At 38.4% G+C, this 17083-nt stretch overlaps 1 protein-coding gene across 2 annotated transcripts; it reads right to left on the bottom strand.

Moving 5' to 3' along the window:
• Positions 1–912: 912 nt before the first annotated feature.
• Positions 913–15939, bottom strand: LOC120158830 (delta-1-pyrroline-5-carboxylate dehydrogenase 12A1, mitochondrial-like). Of its 2 annotated transcripts, XM_039169571.1 has the most exons (16): positions 15628–15939; positions 14962–15035; positions 14582–14685; positions 4557–4624; positions 4390–4447; positions 4166–4279; positions 3738–3821; positions 2985–3089; positions 2775–2888; positions 2536–2667; positions 2352–2441; positions 2017–2106; positions 1646–1855; positions 1463–1573; positions 1263–1342; positions 975–1113 (listed from the first exon to the last, which is right to left on the bottom strand). In XM_039169571.1, the coding sequence occupies exons 1-16, from the start codon at positions 15717–15719 to the stop codon at positions 975–977; spliced, it is 1665 nt and encodes a 554-aa protein (XP_039025502.1). In that variant the 5' UTR covers positions 15720–15939. The 2 variants fall into 2 exon arrangements, with proteins under 2 accessions (XP_039025504.1, XP_039025502.1); XM_039169573.1 differs by lacking the exon at positions 14582–14685 and having other exon boundaries at positions 913–1113; positions 15628–15937.
• Positions 15940–17083: the final 1144 nt, after the last annotated feature.

The raw sequence follows: 17083 nt of genomic DNA, 5'->3' as shown, positions 1-17083 counted from the left end.
TATTTAATATCAAATAGTTGAGAATCATTTTTAAACGGATACTACTTGTACTTATTCCATATTAATAAAAAAGTATTAGCCCATTTAAGCAAAATGGTATTTATTCGATTTTATTAAAAAAATAATATGGGTGTACTACATGTGCAATCCCTTATATTTTGAATTCGTCAAATTTCGGTCATCAATTCAAAAGAAAAAAAAAAGAATAGTTTTAATCTATTACGTTAACTCTCGCAAGAAAAAGAAGATGACACAAAACACGTGAACTTTTTTTTAATTATCAACTCATATTTTTCGTTAATAAATTAACGTAACGGAGTTAAAAATTGAATGTAGTTAATTACCACAAATGGGGTTACGCAAACGAAGAGTAAATTTCACTATTCATTCACTAAACCTTTACCAAAATTTATTTTTTTTTAAGTTCAAAATTTAATTTTATAGATGATTTAACTTTACTAACTATATAAAATATTATCATTGAATTGGGAGAAGAGATTCAATTAACAAGAGCTTTCGATTCAACTATGCAAATTGAGCCCATTAAGTAACCTTAATGATAGAAATTTAATCCTAGTGATAAAAAGGAATGTTGTTCTTCCTAGAATTCCTAGGTTCAAACAATTCCGTCTACAATATGTTTATGCATTATCAATTGGTTAAGAAAGTTTTGAACAAATGTTACCTTGTAATCACTTGCTAACCGTGCATTATAGTTTTGATTAATTCTAGGAATCCATGGAGATCAAATGAGCATATAAGCTTAAAAGTTCAAACTTTTTATCTTATTAAATATATGTGTCCGACACATTCAACTACGGGTATGCAAGTATCATCCCCGGGTACATTGCCTAAAACTAATACATTATACTAGAGAAAGATCAAAATTTCTCATTTTATTCCTAAAACTGCAATGGCACTGGCAAAAGAAAACATATATGAAACCCTAAATGTTTCTTCTGAGTACGCTCCTCTCAAGTTGAGGGTGGAATTTCCCATCCCCTTGGCACGGGACCGAAATCATAAATGATTTCCCTGTGACATGACCAAACAAGCTTTATCGCTTCTGGTGTTCCGATTCCAGCTCCTCTAGGATCTCCAGCCGGTCCAAACCTAGAACCAGATAACCATTGGGATTTAGAATCTCTCTTTTTTTTGTCCTTTCATTCTTTCTTTGTTGCACACAAGTCTTCCATTTTCATCTCCTACTACCAAATATGATGCATACATGAAAATGATTTTTTGTTTTCGTTTCAACTTACCAGTGGTTTTGTGGAGCGCCAGTAGTCCTTGCTCTCAATCCAGCATAAGTCGTCCCATTCACCGTTTTCCCGATGACATCCTGCGGATTTACATTTGATGAAAATTATAAAGTGCCAAAGAATAAAGGTCAATTCGAGTCCATGTGCTAGACTTCGAAATTTCATACTTTGAACTGACTGAAAAAAGTTTTAAGTTTTACCTGCAAGAAGATGGGATCATTCGAGACAACTGCAGCTGTTAGATGTGCATGCATTCGTTCCAAAGCATCCAACACCATTGCTAATTGATCCTTCTTATAATCGGTTATAATCTACAAGCAAACATAGTAATCAATGTTTTTACCTTCGTTTCACCCTTCAAATGAAATCGTAAACAGTTATACCTGAAATGGCCCGAAGATTTCTTTGGTTACGAGCTCATAATTAGCTGGCTTTAAAATTTCTTCAAGAGGAACGTATATGGAAGTCGGCTTCATAGCACCATAAATGGTTGGAATTGAATGATTTTCCAAGGGTTCACCTCCAAAAAGTAACTTGGAGCCTGGAATTTGCAGTAATTTCTTCTTGTGCTCCAACATTGCTTCGGTTGTAACCTGCAACAGTACAGTACAATATATTTTTATCAAAATTATAATCCTATTACAAGAGTTTCAACAGCTTTTGGCAAATAATATATGATTTGATGCTAAATACGATTTTAAAGTACTTCCTACTGATTATAAGAAAATAAATACAATATATGAAGCATACTTACAGTAAGGACAGGGCCAATGGTTAAATCTTCTAGCTTCCTTCTCTCAGCAAGACCTTTTATTTTCGATATGAGTGAACTCGTAGACCAATTCTGAATATATATATATATATATACACAACTTAAAAAGTTAAAAAGCAAAGAACATTTTGTGCTACAAATAAGAATGAAGAGCTATCTTCTTTCTCTAGGTCATATGTTTTCCTAGAAGTACTCATGTCTAAGGCAATGTCCGACACATTTGAATGTGCATAGGGATATCCGACACATTCAAGTCCAAGTAACATAGGTGATAATGGAATAAATTAATGCAAATATGCCGAATGCAAGTCGCTAACCTCGTGCATGAATAATATCGATTGTGCTGAGCATTTCTGACCACTGCATTCATATGCATCCTGGTCACATACCCAAGCAACATAATCGACCTGCGATTAGAAAATAAAGAGAAACGTCCAACACTGGTCTAGACTTGGAAAAAGAATATTAAACACAGAGTTCAGAATTCGTTTCGTATGGAACCTCTTCAACATCAGGACCAAGAATTTTCCAATCAAATCCTGCATCTTCCAGTTTCACGCGACCCTTCAGGTCAACGGCTAATTTCTCTGCTACTCTTGAGCTTCCAGTAAAAAGGGTCATTCTGGGATTTGCCTGCTTAAAGGAAACTTCATAAGCTAGAGAATGATACAAATAAAAGAAAAACGTCTCATTAAATTTTCTAGAGCACAGAGAGATAACTTATACTCAAAGTAACTGACCTCCATTAGCAGTTCGTTCATGGTCTTCCCATCAGAATTTATGAAGTCCACATCTTCTGGTGGTAACCCACAATGATGAAGCAAGCGCATCATTTGCTCCATTACGATGCTTACCTGCAGAAAGAGGTTTCAAACTATTACTTACTAGTGACCATGAAAGTACCAGTCGAACCAATTAATGAAAACGAAACTGATCTTCAAGTGGTCCACCTTGCTATCAACTTTAAGAATGGGTTTGTTTCCCATATAGAGTGCTCCCATAAGTTGAAGTACAGGAATCTCGAGTGGGAAATTGAAGGGCGTAATAATAGCGACCTGTATTTAAATATCAGGGAGAGGTCTACAGACAGAATTATATGACAGCAAATTTCAAGTACAGATAACAGAATAAATCATGCCTCGACAACAATAAGTGACAAAATTACCATCCAATTCTTTCCATAAGTTGTATGAGACAAATTAACTCCACCATTATCAAACTACTGAAGTGAAAGACCTATGCAAATGTTTTGTTAAAATAAAATATGAATCATGTTATCCAATAGTTATGCCGTTACCGGAAGAGTAAATTTATTGTTATTCTACAATTTACAAAAATTCTTGTGTAAAGCTTCTTTTCTCACATAAACTCCTAGAATACAAAGATATGGAGTGCTCTAAAGCGCATCAGATACAGTTGATACCATTGATAAGTCTAGCTATGTAAACTTAATAGAGTAGGGATCATTCTATGACACATTTGTCATTTCCTCTTTTAATCATTTTATAAGTACTTGGAGGATCTAATTTCATATTACTTTTAACTAAAATAGGAGGTGAAATTTTCTTAAATTTCTGAACTTATTAAATTTTTTCTTCTTTCAGAATAAGTCAATTGCATCAATTTTTCAAATTGCTTTTAAACAGTAAGGCGTGAAAGATGCTTTTCGAATGATCAGAATCAACCATGAGTGTATGCCTTACCGGACCATAAGGCCAACGGTACCCTTGGCTTTGCTGTCCAATATGATTTCCGGGTACTGCAAAAGACCTTGCTAGAAAACGAACCTACCATAAATAAAGAATAGAAGAATAGGTTAAAGATCATAACTGAATGTCATAAATTTTTATTATAGGTATGGACTTAAGGCATATTTGAAATCTTGATATCTGTATCATTTTCGTTGAAGAAACTATATATTCATGAAGGCAACTTTATGAAGAAATGCAGAACTATATTTGTCATCTGTCATGATCACTTTCCATAGATGATTTGCCCAGTGCAATTAGAAAAGCTGAAGTAATGCGTTCATGATATACCTGATCACCAGAGAAGTTTTCAAGGAACTTTTTTCCATAGATGATTTGCCCAGTGCAATTAGAAAAGCTGAAGTAATGCGTTAATGATATACCTGATCACCAGAGAAATTTTCAAGGAACTTTTGTGTGACATAAACTTCACCAAAGGCCTGCTTATAGCTTTTAGGAGAGACTCTTTGTATTAACCTAGTGAAGAAATTGGACACCTGAAAACCATAAAATTTGAAAAAAAAAATAATGAATTTGATACCAAATAACATCAAGATACTACATTTCCCACCTAAATGACTAAATAGATTTCCTTAAAGCACATTACCTTTGGCAAGGAAAGCATGTGTGCTGCCTTAGCAGATATGTCTCCATATAAGAGATATCTGTAGAAAAAAAATACCAGAAGGATTATTTCTTCAACTACAAATGTGGGAAAAAAAGGCACATATGGCCCAAGTATTAAGATTAAACAGAAGGATAAGTTATAGCTACCTCTCAGGTGATTTGAAGGGATTGTGTAAACCATGTTTTGGGCACTTGGACAAGCTCTCTATAAATGGCTGGCATTATATCCATTACAGAATGCTTAGTTCATTCAAAAGCATGAAAAAAAAAATTGCATTTGCAAACAACTGATAGTGAGAAGAGGCCCAATGAAAAGCACTCTTTGAAGTACTAAGACTGTAACCCCCTAGACCCGGCCTATGCGTTTCGACTAAGTCTAGTGGATCACATTATGATTATTAAAGACATTTTTCGAAACCGTTATTCCATCAATATAAAATCACATTATAAATAACATGAAATTATAAACAAATTATACTATCAAAATCCAACTCGTAAATATAGTACCAATAAATAATAATTTAATTTAATACACGTATTCAAATTCAATATCACAATAAACCGAGCAGTATTAGCAAAAGAGTTATCATTATAAAATCCGATATTTTAAAATAAGGTCCATGTCACCAAAATAAAGTCAACTTGCCAGATAAAAACATTACAATTTGATTTACTTCAAGAGATATGTTGATCCTCCAAGTGCTCGTACCAAGGTATCTAACCAACAGTATCTGAAAGGGGAAAACATTTTCAAAAGGTGAGCTAGGCTCAGTGTGTCCCAACATTTCCATAAAATCACAATAGGTACAAATCATAGTCCAGTAATCTCACAAATTCGTAAAAGAGTTTAACTTTTTGAAAATCATAGTTTAAACCCTTTTCTGGTACACCATCAGTAGTTCCCAAAAGTATTTTCCATATAGCTTACTTTATGCACATAGCAAAAAGAAAGCCGACTTAAGGATAGGCTATGAAGCTTGTATCCTTAAGCCCAAGTCAATAAGTCCATATAGCTTACCCTAAGCACACAGCAAAGGAAAGCCGACCTAATGAAACATCTTGGGGCCCTCAAGAGTCACATTAGGCCCAGTTAGCTTGATCAGAGCTATTCCATCGTATTTCAATTCCAAAATTCAATTGCACCGTGACATAAATTCCATAAATCCAAAAACATGGTAATCATATACCATTTCAAAACAAAAATTAGATAGCAGCCATATTCCATAAATTGTCACATTAAATTGGTGCATCCATAAAACAATAGCCAATGAATTCGGTGTACCACATATTAAAACCAATAAAACAGTTCAATAATAAGTAGGGAACACACCTCGACAATAGGTTCAAATAGCAAATTTACTGATTGCTGGTTTCACCACGCTCTGCTACAATTTTCGAACGGGTGAATACTGGCACACGTGGTTTAACTGATCTAGAAGAGCTGGGTCGAGCTGTCGAACGATCCGGAGAGTCTCTTGTACCTTCAAACAATAATAATCTATCAGTCCCAAATCCTATTTAATTGTTCAAAGCTAGTCTTCTTAAGTATATAAGCATTTTTCGAGTTTGACTATCAATTTGGGGTATTTCGAGTCTGAATTTGGCCAAACGGATTGCGGAAACGGAATCAGGACGTCGAAAAATATAAAGTATGACTTTTCAGAAATTCAGATTCTTGGTCAAAGTCAAAGTCAACCACTTTGACCGTCGATTTGGAGACCTTCGGGTTTGAATTTGGCAAAACGGACTGCGGAAATGGATTTGGCACGTCGAAAACTATCAGGATAGGTATACTCGGAAAAGATTTACGGTCGTTTAAGGGTCGGTCAAAGCCATTTTAAGTTTTAGTCAAAGAAAGTCAACGGTCAACGGTCACGGTCAACGGTCAACGGTCGGGTCGGGTCAACGGTCGGGTCGGGTCAACAGTCGGGTCGGGTCAACCCGGTTCAGACCGGTCAAACCGGTTCAGACCGGTCAAACCGGTTCGAACCGGTCAAACCGGTTCAAAACGGTCAAACCGGTTTTCCAGCAGCTCACTCTCCCTGCGGCGGCGCGTGCGGCGCGTGAACAGTGCCACGGTGTCGGAAAATTCCCGGAAAAATTTCTAAAAATTATTTTGAGCGATTTCGAGATACTTACAACGATCGGTTCAAATTTTTGAACGGCGGAGAGCTCGTATTTCAACTCGGCCGAATCTTTGACTGCTCCACCTCCTCACGCGCCGCCGTCGACGGCAAACAAGGTTGACACCGGCGGACTCGCAACGATACAAGGAACACGATGGTGCAGGAGGTGTCGTAAACGGAACAACGATCGGCGGTGAATTTAAGTTTTTCCCGACGATAGAGCTAAAAAAACGACGATGCTTTGACTGAAAATTCCCGACGTTGGCAGCGTTTCACTTCAATTAATTTGAAGGGTTTGTTCCTCGCTTGATGATGAACACAACGGTGGTTTCAATTTTACGATTGGACGTCGAACGGCGTCGGAATCGGCTTTGAAGTAGAGTGCGGGAGGAGGAATTTCACAATTGTTTTCTGTTTGAAAACAGAAAACCATTCATACGTTTATATTAAATTTTCTGCCGACACTAAAAGGAGTAATGCAGGGCTTGGTCCCTGAATTTCCTTTAACTTCTAAAATGGCCTACAATTTTGAAAACTTCCGATTTAATCCTCAAATTTTGCCAAATTACTTAATTAAAATTTTTTTCTCTAAATTTTATTCCGGGTTGTTACAATTCTCCCCCTCTACAAGAAATTTCGTCCTCGAAATTTACCTTATGAGAATAGTTGAGGAAACTGAGCCTCCATTGACTCCAATGTCTCCCAAGTAGCTTCTGAGGGGCCTCGATTACTCCACTGAACTTTGACTATTGGAATTTGCCTATTCCGAAGAACTCTTTCATCTCTTTCTAAAATCTGAATGGGCTCCTCCTCATATGACAAATCCGGTCTCAGCTCTACTTCTTCAACCTGAATAATGTGACTTGGATCTGGACGGTATCGCCTTAACATAGACACATGAAAAACATCATGAATACGACTGAGGTGGGAAGGCAACTCAAGCTGATAAGCAACAGGTCCAACTTTCTTCAGAATACGATACGGCCCAATAAATCGTGGACTCAATTTACCCTTACGCCCGAATCTCAATACTTTCTTCCACGGTGAAACTTTTAAGAAGACCTGATCACCAACCTCAAATTGTATATCTTTCCTTCTCTGATCTGCATAAGACTTCTGCCTATCAAATGCCTCTTTCAAACGGTCACGTATAAATCTGACTGTGTCCTCCGTCTCTCGCACTAACTCAGGTCCCAACGTTTTCCTATCACGCAACTCAGTCCAACAGATCGGAGTGCGACATTTACGCCCATAGAGTGCTTCATAGGGTGCCATACGAATGCTGGTCTGATAACTGTTATTGTAAGCAAATTCAGCCAAAGGCAAAAATTTCTCCCAGCTACCATGAAAATCGATTACGCAACCCCGCAACATATCCTCAAGTATCTGAATCACTCTCTCAGATTGACCATCAGTTTGTGGGTGAAAGGATGTGCTATAATCCAATCTTGTTCCCAAAGCCGTATGTAGCGCCTTCCAAAATCTCGAAGTAAATCTCGGATCTCGATCAGAAATAATAGTCAATGGAACACCATGCAATCTAACAATCTCTGAAATATACAATCTTGCCAGCTTGTCCAAAGTATAATTTACTCGCACAGGAATGAAGTGAGCTGACTTTGTAAGTCTGTCAACAATCACCCAAACTGAATCTTTTTTCGAATGAGTCATAGGCAAGCTAGTAACAAAATCCATAGTAATACGCTCCCATTTCCATTCAGGAATCTTAATAGGCTGTAACAAACCTGATGGATGTTGATGTTCTGCCTTAACTTGTTGACAAGTCAAACACCTCGCTACAAAATTTGAGATGTCCTTCTTCATGCCGATCCAATGATACCTCTCTCTCAAATTTCGATACATCTTATCTCCACCGGGGTGCATAGCATATGGACTACTATGAGCCTCAGTAAGGATAGTCTGTCTCAACTCAGCATCATCAGGCACACAATACCGACCTTTGAAGCATAGAACTTCATCCCGGTCAAGGGCGTAATCTGAGCTTGTCCCCTGCTCTACTTGCTCAAAGATGGGAAGCAAGGAGCTATCAAAGGGCTGCTTAGCCTTGATCTCATCAACCAAGGTCGGCTTAACTTGCAATTCTGCTAACAAAGTGCCATCATCATATAAATTCATCCTGGCCATTAAAGATCTCAACTCCGATACCGTCTTTCGACTCAAAGCATCCGCTACAATGTTAGCTTTACCAGGGTGATAATCAATCACACAATCATAATCCTTCAGAAGCTCTAGCCAGCGCCGTTGTCTCAAATTAAGCTCCTTCTGGGTCAGGAGATACTTTAAGCTCTTATGATCCGTGAAAATATAACACTTCTCTCCATAAAGATAGTGTCTCCAAATCTTCAATGCAAAAATCACTGCTGCTAACTCCAAATCGTGAGTAGGATAATTACACTCATGAGGTCGCAACTGACGGGATGCATAAGCCACCACTTTACCTTCCTGCATTAAAACACAGCCAAGTCCTGAGTGTGAAGCATCACTATACACTGTAAAATCCTTCCCGGACTCTGGTTGAATCAACACCGGTGCTTGAGTCAAAACTGCCTTTAATTTCTCAAAGCTCTCCTGTTGTGCCTCGCCCCAGTCAAATGGCACATTCTTCCTTAACAACTTTGTCAAAGGAGAAGCAATGATCGAGAAGCCCTCAACAAAACGTCGATAATAACCAGCCAAGCCCAAGAAACTGCGGATCTCAGATACGTTCTTAGGTCGTTTCCAATTCATAATAGCTTCTATCTTGCTGGGATCGACCTGAACACCTCGCGCAGAAATAATATGCCCCAGAAACGACACTTCTTGAAGCCAAAATTCACACTTGCTTAGTTTGGCATATAGACGATGCTCTCTCAAAGTCCGCAGAACGATCTTCAAATGCTCGTCATGCTCTGCCTCAGTACGAGAATAGATCAGAATATCATCAATGAAGACCACCACAAATTGATCCAAATATGGTCGGAACACCCGATTCATCAAATCCATGAAAGCTGCAGGAGCGTTCGTCAAACCAAAAGGCATCACTAAGAATTCATAATGACCATATCTAGTGCGAATAGCCGTTTTTGCAATATCTGATCCTTTAACTCTCAATTGATAATACCCCAAACGAAGATCAATCTTAGAGAATACAATAGCTCCTCGCAATTGATCAAATAAATCATCAATCCTGGGTAGTGGGTATTTATTCTTGACCGTCATCTTGTTCAATTTCCGATAGTCAATACATAATCTTAGCGACCCATCCTTCTTTTTCACGAACAGAACTGGAGCTCCCCATGGTGAAGTACTATGTCGGATAAATCCTCGATCGAATAATTCTTGCAATTGGACTTTCAACTCTTTAAGTTCCCTTGGAGCCATACGATAAGGTGCCATAGAAATAGGTGACGATCCCGGATAAGTCTCAATCTCAAACTCTACCTCTCTATCAGGAGGTAACCCAGGCAACTCCTCCGGAAAAACATCAGGAAACTCGCTAACTGTACGAATCTCCTCGATCGTGGACAATGCACCCTTGGTGTTCAAAATACAAGCAATGAAGGTCTCATATCCCTTCCGGATCATACGATCAATTTCCATCGCTGAAACTATATTGGAGAGATAACCACGCCGTTCACCAATTAACACAACAGTCCGACCATCTGAAGTCTTCAGAGTAGCCCGCTTGTATTCGCAATCCAGCTTTACCTTGTGTTTATTCAACCAATCCATTCCAAGAATTAAATCGAACTCCTCTAAAGGAAGCTCCATAAGATCAGCGAGAAAATTTCTCCCTGAACCTCGAGAGGACAACGCCGGAATACTTTATTCACTAATACCGCTTGTCCTACTGGACTTGTAACTGTAACAGTATTTTCAGTGTTCTCGATCGGAATCTGAAGGTTTCGAGATACTGAGCTCGATACATAGGAGTGAGTGGAACCATTGTCCAATAATGCAAAGTATGGGGTAGAATAAATAGTAAATGTACCTGCAATAACCTCAGGCTCATCTCTGTCATCACGACGTCTAGTTGCATAAACCAAAGCTGGCTGTCTAGCCTCAGAAGCTGTTGGCCCTCTATTTTGCTGAGGTCGGGCTCTATTGTCTGTCCTGGACGCTGATCCTCGAGTCTTTCCTTGACTACGATCTCTAATTGGGGTCTGTACTGTAGTCTGCGAACGCACATGAGTTTGGGTAGTGGTCTGCTCAAACGAAACTAACTGAGGACAATCCCTCCGATAATGACCACTAGATCCACACTGATAGCAAAGACACATCTTCTTACGACACTCTCCTGAGTGCTGTTTACCACAATACTCACAAAGGGGCCCATTATAATACGACGAGGAACCGCCTCGACTGACAGCTAAAGGTGAGGATGCTGCAGGCCTGAAACGTGTATTGCTTCTCTGAGGGGCTGAAGTACGAGTCCTCTTTCCGGACTGTTTTGATGACTCCATCGGGCCTGAAAATTTCTTAGATCGATCTTGATCAACACGCTCTCTACCAGAAGCTAAAACCTCCACCTCTTCCGCATCTTTGGCTCTGCCCACCAGCACATCAATATCTCATCCTGATGGGTTACAACTTGCCTACGCAGCTCGTATCTGAGTCCAAGGGCAAATTTACGACATCGATCTCTCTCCGTAGGTACCATACTGAATCCATACTTCAGCAATTTCAGGAACTCGATCTCATATTCAGAAACAGTCATGTCTCCCTGAACCAGGTCTTGAAACTGTTGTCGTCTCTGAGCTAAGTAGCGCTCTCCCAGAAAACGACTCCGAAAGCGATCCTTAAAGAAATTCCAGGTCAAACGATCGGTAGGAACACTACTGGTCACTGACTCCCACCAAGTGTAGGCATTACCATCTAACATTGCTACAGCACCCAGATATCTCTTAGTTGAGTCCAAACCCAACTGATCCATGCGTCTCTCTGTATCCTGGAGCCAATCCTCAGCTTCAGTAGGAGCTCCACCAATATGTCCCCCAAAAGTTCTAACTCCATTGGAAATCAACGTCCGTGAAATAGGAACCTCAGATACAACACCAGTAGCTCTAACTGCTCCCTGTATTAACTGCAGAAACTGTCTACTAAAATTCTCATCCAATGCAACTCCAGTAGACTCTGACTCAATATCGGTCGCTCCTATGATCGGTGTAGTCATGCCAATACCATCGGTAGGTGGCATATTCGTTGGTGTCGTAGGAGCAGGATCACCTATTGGAGGTGGGGGATCTACTCGTATCTCATCAATCGGATCTGCAAATCTAGTTACTCGACCTCGTCCACGACTAGTTCGACGACCACGTCTAGCACTCATTTTGGTAGATCTCGAGATTACTACAGAAGATAAACTTAAGGTTAGATAAGCACTTGGAGTCTCGAACATAGTTAAAATCTTAATAACTTTGTGACATGGCCTTAGTAACTCGTTTTGTAAAATATTTTAAAACTGTATTTTCAATATGGACTCATACACAGTCCGAGGGTTAAAAACCAAAAGCTCTGATACCAATAAATGTAACCCCCTAGACCCGGCCTATGCGTTTCGACTAAGTCTAGTGGATCACATTATGATTATTAAAGACATTTTTCGAAACCGTTATTCCATCAATATAAAATCACATTATAAATAACATGAAATTATAAACAAATTATACTATCAAAATCCAACTCGTAAATATAGTACCAATAAATAATAATTTAATTTAATACACGTATTCAAATTCAATATCACAATAAACCGAGCAGTATTAGCAAAAGAGTTATCATTATAAAATCCGATATTTTAAAATAAGGTCCATGTCACCAAAATAAAGTCAACTTGCCAGATAAAACATTACAATTTGATTTACTTCAAGAGATATGTTGATCCTCCAAGTGCTCGTACCAAGGTATCTAACCAACAGTATCTGAAAGGGGAAAACATTTTCAAAAGGTGAGCTAGGCTCAGTGTGTCCCAACATTTCCATAAAATCACAATAGGTACAAATCATAGTCCAGTAATCTCACAAATTCGTAAAAGAGTTTAACTTTTTGAAAATCATAGTTTAAACCCTTTTCTGGTACACCATCAGTAGTTCCCAAAAGTATTTTCCATATAGCTTACTTTATGCACATAGCAAAAAGAAAGCCGACTTAAGGATAGGCTATGAAGCTTGTATCCTTAAGCCCAAGTCAATAAGTCCATATAGCTTACCCTAAGCACACAGCAAAGGAAAGCCGACCTAATGAAACATCTTGGGGCCCTCAAGAGTCACATTAGGCCCAGTTAGCTTGATCAGAGCTATTCCATCGTATTTCAATTCCAAAATTCAATTGCACCGTGACATAAATTCCATAAATCCAAAACATGGTAATCATATACCATTTCAAAACAAAAATTAGATAGCAGCCATATTCCATAAATTGTCACATTAAATTGGTGCATCCATAAAACAATAGCCAATGAATTCGGTGTACCACATATTAAAACCAATAAAACAGTTCAATAATAAGTAGGGAACACACCTCGACAATAGGTTCAAATAGCAAATTTACTGATTGCTGGTTTCACCACGCTCTGCTACAATTTTCGAACGGGTGAATACTGGCACACGTGGTTTAACTGATCTAGAAGAGCTGGGTCGAGCTGTCGAACGATCCGGAGAGTCTCTTGTACCTTCAAACAATAATAATCTATCAGTCCCAAATCCTATTTAATTGTTCAAAGCTAGTCTTCTTAAGTATATAAGCATTTTTCGAGTTTGACTATCAATTTGGGGTATTCGAGTCTGAATTTGGCCAAACGGATTGCGGAAACGGAATCAGGACGTCGAAAAATATAAAGTATGACTTTTCAGAAATTCAGATTCTTGGTCAAAGTCAAAGTCAACCACTTTGACCGTCGATTTGGAGACCTTCGGGTTTGAATTTGGCAAAAACGGACTGCGGAAATGGATTTGGCACGTCGAAAACTATCAGGATAGGTATACTCGGAAAAGATTTACGGTCGTTTAAGGGTCGGTCAAAGCCATTTTAAGTTTTAGTCAAAGAAAGTCAACGGTCAACGGTCACGGTCAACGGTCAACGGTCGGGTCGGGTCAACGGTCGGGTCGGGTCAACAGTCGGGTCGGGTCAACCCGGTTCAGACCGGTCAAACCGGTTCAGACCGGTCAAACGGTTCGAACGGTCAAACCGGTTCAAAACGGTCAAACCGGTTTTCTAGCAGCTCACTCTCCCTGCGGCGGCGCGTGCGGCGCGTGAACAGTGCCACGGTGTCGGAAAATTCCCGGAAAAATTTCTAAAAATTATTTTGAGCGATTTCGAGATACTTACAACGATCGGTTCAAATTTTTGAACGGCGGAGAGCTCGTATTTCAACTCGGCCGAATCTTTGACTGCTCCACCTCCTCACGCGCCGCCGTCGACGGCAAACAAGGTTGACACGGCGGACTCGCAACGATACAAGGAACACGATGGTGCAGGAGGTGTCGTAAACGGAACAACGATCGGCGGTGAATTTAAGTTTTTCCCGACGATAGAGCTAAAAAACGACGATGCTTTGACTGAAAATTCCCGACGTTTGGCAGCGTTTCACTTCAATTAATTTGAAGGGTTTGTTCCTCGCTTGATGATGAACACAACGGTGGTTTCAATTTTACGATTGGACGTCGAACGGCGTCGGAATCGGCTTTGAAGTAGAGTGCGGGAGGAGGAATTTCACAATTTGTTTTCTGTTTTGAAAACAGAAAACCATTCATACGTTTATATTAAATTTTCTGCCGACACTAAAAGGAGTAATGCAGGGCTTGGTCCCTGAATTTCCTTTAACTTCTAAAATGGCCTACAATTTTGAAAACTTCCGATTTAATCCTCAAATTTTGCCAAATTACTTAATTAAAATTTTTTTCTCTAAATTTTATTCCGGGTTGTTACAAAGACCATGAGGACCAGGACATGCCCGGGTTTTGCTTAGACAATCAAAAGTTAAGCAGAATGGATTCAACTGAAACGAAGCAATACAAGTATCTAACACATTACATCCAATGGACAAACCTGAACTCCACTTTCATCTATTTCTGCAACTTTAATGAATGGTTCTCCATTTAAAGGATCCACAAGAGTGTTCCAAGCTGCAGACTCTTTCCATTTACCATGCACTAAAAACAAAAACATTCCAAATTAGAAGAAGTTGCTTATCTCTGGACTTTATTAAAGATCAGTTCTATCATCTAACTTCTACGCTAATCGCACACAACCATAAGGGGAAAGAATCACAACATAGCTTTCAAGCAAATTGTGAGACAAAAGAAAAGAACAGGCTAAACCTTCCCCCTCATCCTCCCCCTACCTCACAACAAAACAATTTCTCTAACAAGCATTGCACAGCTTATGTTTGAAGGTTTCTTTATGAGCATAAAATACTGACTACCTACCCAAGTTTTGTACTTCGGCAGGTTGAGAACCCGATATCGCTTCAGCTTCAACGGTTGCAAAAGGTAAAGAATGAACAGACCTAGCATAATAGAAATTGTCAAATATTAAAAAGAAATCCATATGAAGTTTTTGGATATAAAACAAACGGCACAAAAGTAGCGTTTCTTCAAGCAAATAAAGACCAAATTCAGCAATCCAAACTTCATGGTTTATCAGATCAGCAAAAAGAACTAAATAACACATTCCATAAAATTATGTAAAATCATCAAATTTTCAATCCAATTAAGTACATAAAATATATCTACATATGTTTTAAGCTTTATAAAGAAAAGATGATCTTTTATTGTATGTTACGAATAAAATAAAATGAATGAACTCTTAGATCAAAACACTCACAAGTTTCAACAGATCAGATTATCCAAATTCAAAAATTAAACTCTATTTTTCACAACATTCAGTTCCCTGCAAATAATTCTATAAATATGAAGAAACAAAACCCAGATTCGCCCAACATCTACTATCAAAAAACCGATTAAAAAAGCGATATCAGCCGTCACCGCAATAGCACTGTTATGTCCCAATCCCATAAACACAACACAACACAATCAAAATCGCGACAGCAATTTAAATCTCTGGTCATATGCTGCATATGATCAAGAAGTTTGGCATACCTATAAAGATTGGAAGAATTGAACCAAGAAAGATCCGTGTGGGAAGCTCTGCTTCTGATTTCCCTTTGCAATACGATTCTATGCATTGTGAAGGCGGATAAAAAGCTTAAGGAAATAAAGAGATGGGGAAAATAACAGTGAAGAACAAAAGCGATCGCTTTTTCTAAGATATGTGCTTTTCACTGCCTAAGATCTGTGCTTTTCAACACAATTTTTCACATCGCATAATCAAATCCTTAAAAGGATTCTATTGTTTTGTGGAAATATGATCCCACGGTATCCACCTTCATCAAAATCAATGCAGGTGTAGGGCTTTTCAAATTCCACGAATCCGAATCAAATATATTGACGTAATATTATTGTGTTCATGGACAATCATGGTAATTATACTTCGGAAGCAAACAAAAGTAAAAGCGGGGATTAAGGACACGTAAGAATGAGTGTATGTAACCCATGAATTAGTGACACGTGCAATAAATTAGCATACTTTATCACATGCATCTGATTTTGTTCCAATTTTTCTATATTAAAAAGGAGTTATCCTTTTATAATAGAAAATTTTTTATAGCGTTGAACCAACGACTGAAATGTCTCGACACTAGTAGAGATGTAGCCCTTGTTATGTTCATTAATTGTTCTAATTTATAAGTTCATTTAAGAAGTTCTGATGTTGTTTGACCCTTTTCCAAACTCTTTGAATAAATTGCGTTTATTGTTCAATTCAGGATGATGGTATACTAATCTTTATAGTATTGATACCATCCCTTGAGTATTTCTATCAATCCTTGCTACCGATACCAAAACTAGTTACTAAAATTTGAGGAAAACTGATAGAATTGATATCTCTATTGAAAGTATCAGTACTTCTATACTAGGGTATTGATACCATCTTGAGTATTGATAAATTAGGTTCGATGTTTTGGGAAATTAAAATTAGTATTGATACCCTTACTTAGAGTATTGATACCTATACTTGGTACGGTATGGATACTCCTTGAGTATCGATACCTTATGAATAGTATGGATACCTTATGAATAGGGTATCGATACCATCAGCCAAAACCCTCTTTTTTGGTTACCTAAAGAATAATGTTGGTACTATTCATATAGTACTGATACCCAAACCCAAAAATACTCTGTTTAAGCACAAAAACAAAAAATGACACCTAACTTCACCCATATGACTTATGTAAGCTGATAGAGGTCATAATTAGTCATTTTACATATTGTACAACATCAAATGACATAATCTACCATAGGTGCACTCACATGCTCTGTGAACTCATACAAGCTATCAAGTACATCTAATGACTCACAAGTACTATAAAATAGTTAGAAATGTATTACCTTAGTCCTAAGCTACTGGAAACATCCTCAACTCAACCAAGTACTAACTTCTCCTTGCCTTTGGTCTTGGAGCTTTCTCCCACTTTTTTCACTAATCACAATC

This window comes from Hibiscus syriacus, unplaced genomic scaffold (genome assembly GCF_006381635.1).
Source record: "Hibiscus syriacus cultivar Baekdansim isolate YM2019G1 unplaced genomic scaffold, ASM638163v2 tig00111330_pilon, whole genome shotgun sequence".
Lineage (NCBI taxonomy): Eukaryota > Viridiplantae > Streptophyta > Magnoliopsida > Malvales > Malvaceae > Hibiscus > Hibiscus syriacus.
Note: the sequence above shows the minus strand (reverse complement) of the source record. Positions and strands in the feature narration are given on the sequence as shown.

What these genes read in the sequence shown, in the direction of transcription:
- LOC120158830 (XM_039169571.1), bottom strand. Translation starts at nt 15,719, where the DNA reads ATGCATAGAATCGTATTGCAAAGGGAAATCAGAAGCAGAGCTTCCCAC. An exon ending in TCCAATCTTTATAGGTATGC is followed by an intron (nt 15,036 to 15,627) that starts CAAACTTCTTGA and finishes TGCTAGGTCTGT; the next exon opens with TCATTCTTTACCTTTTGCAA. An exon ending in ACATGCTTTCCTTGCCAAAG is followed by an intron (nt 4,280 to 4,389) that starts GTAATGTGCTTT and finishes TATGGTTTTCAG; the next exon opens with GTGTCCAATTTCTTCACTAG.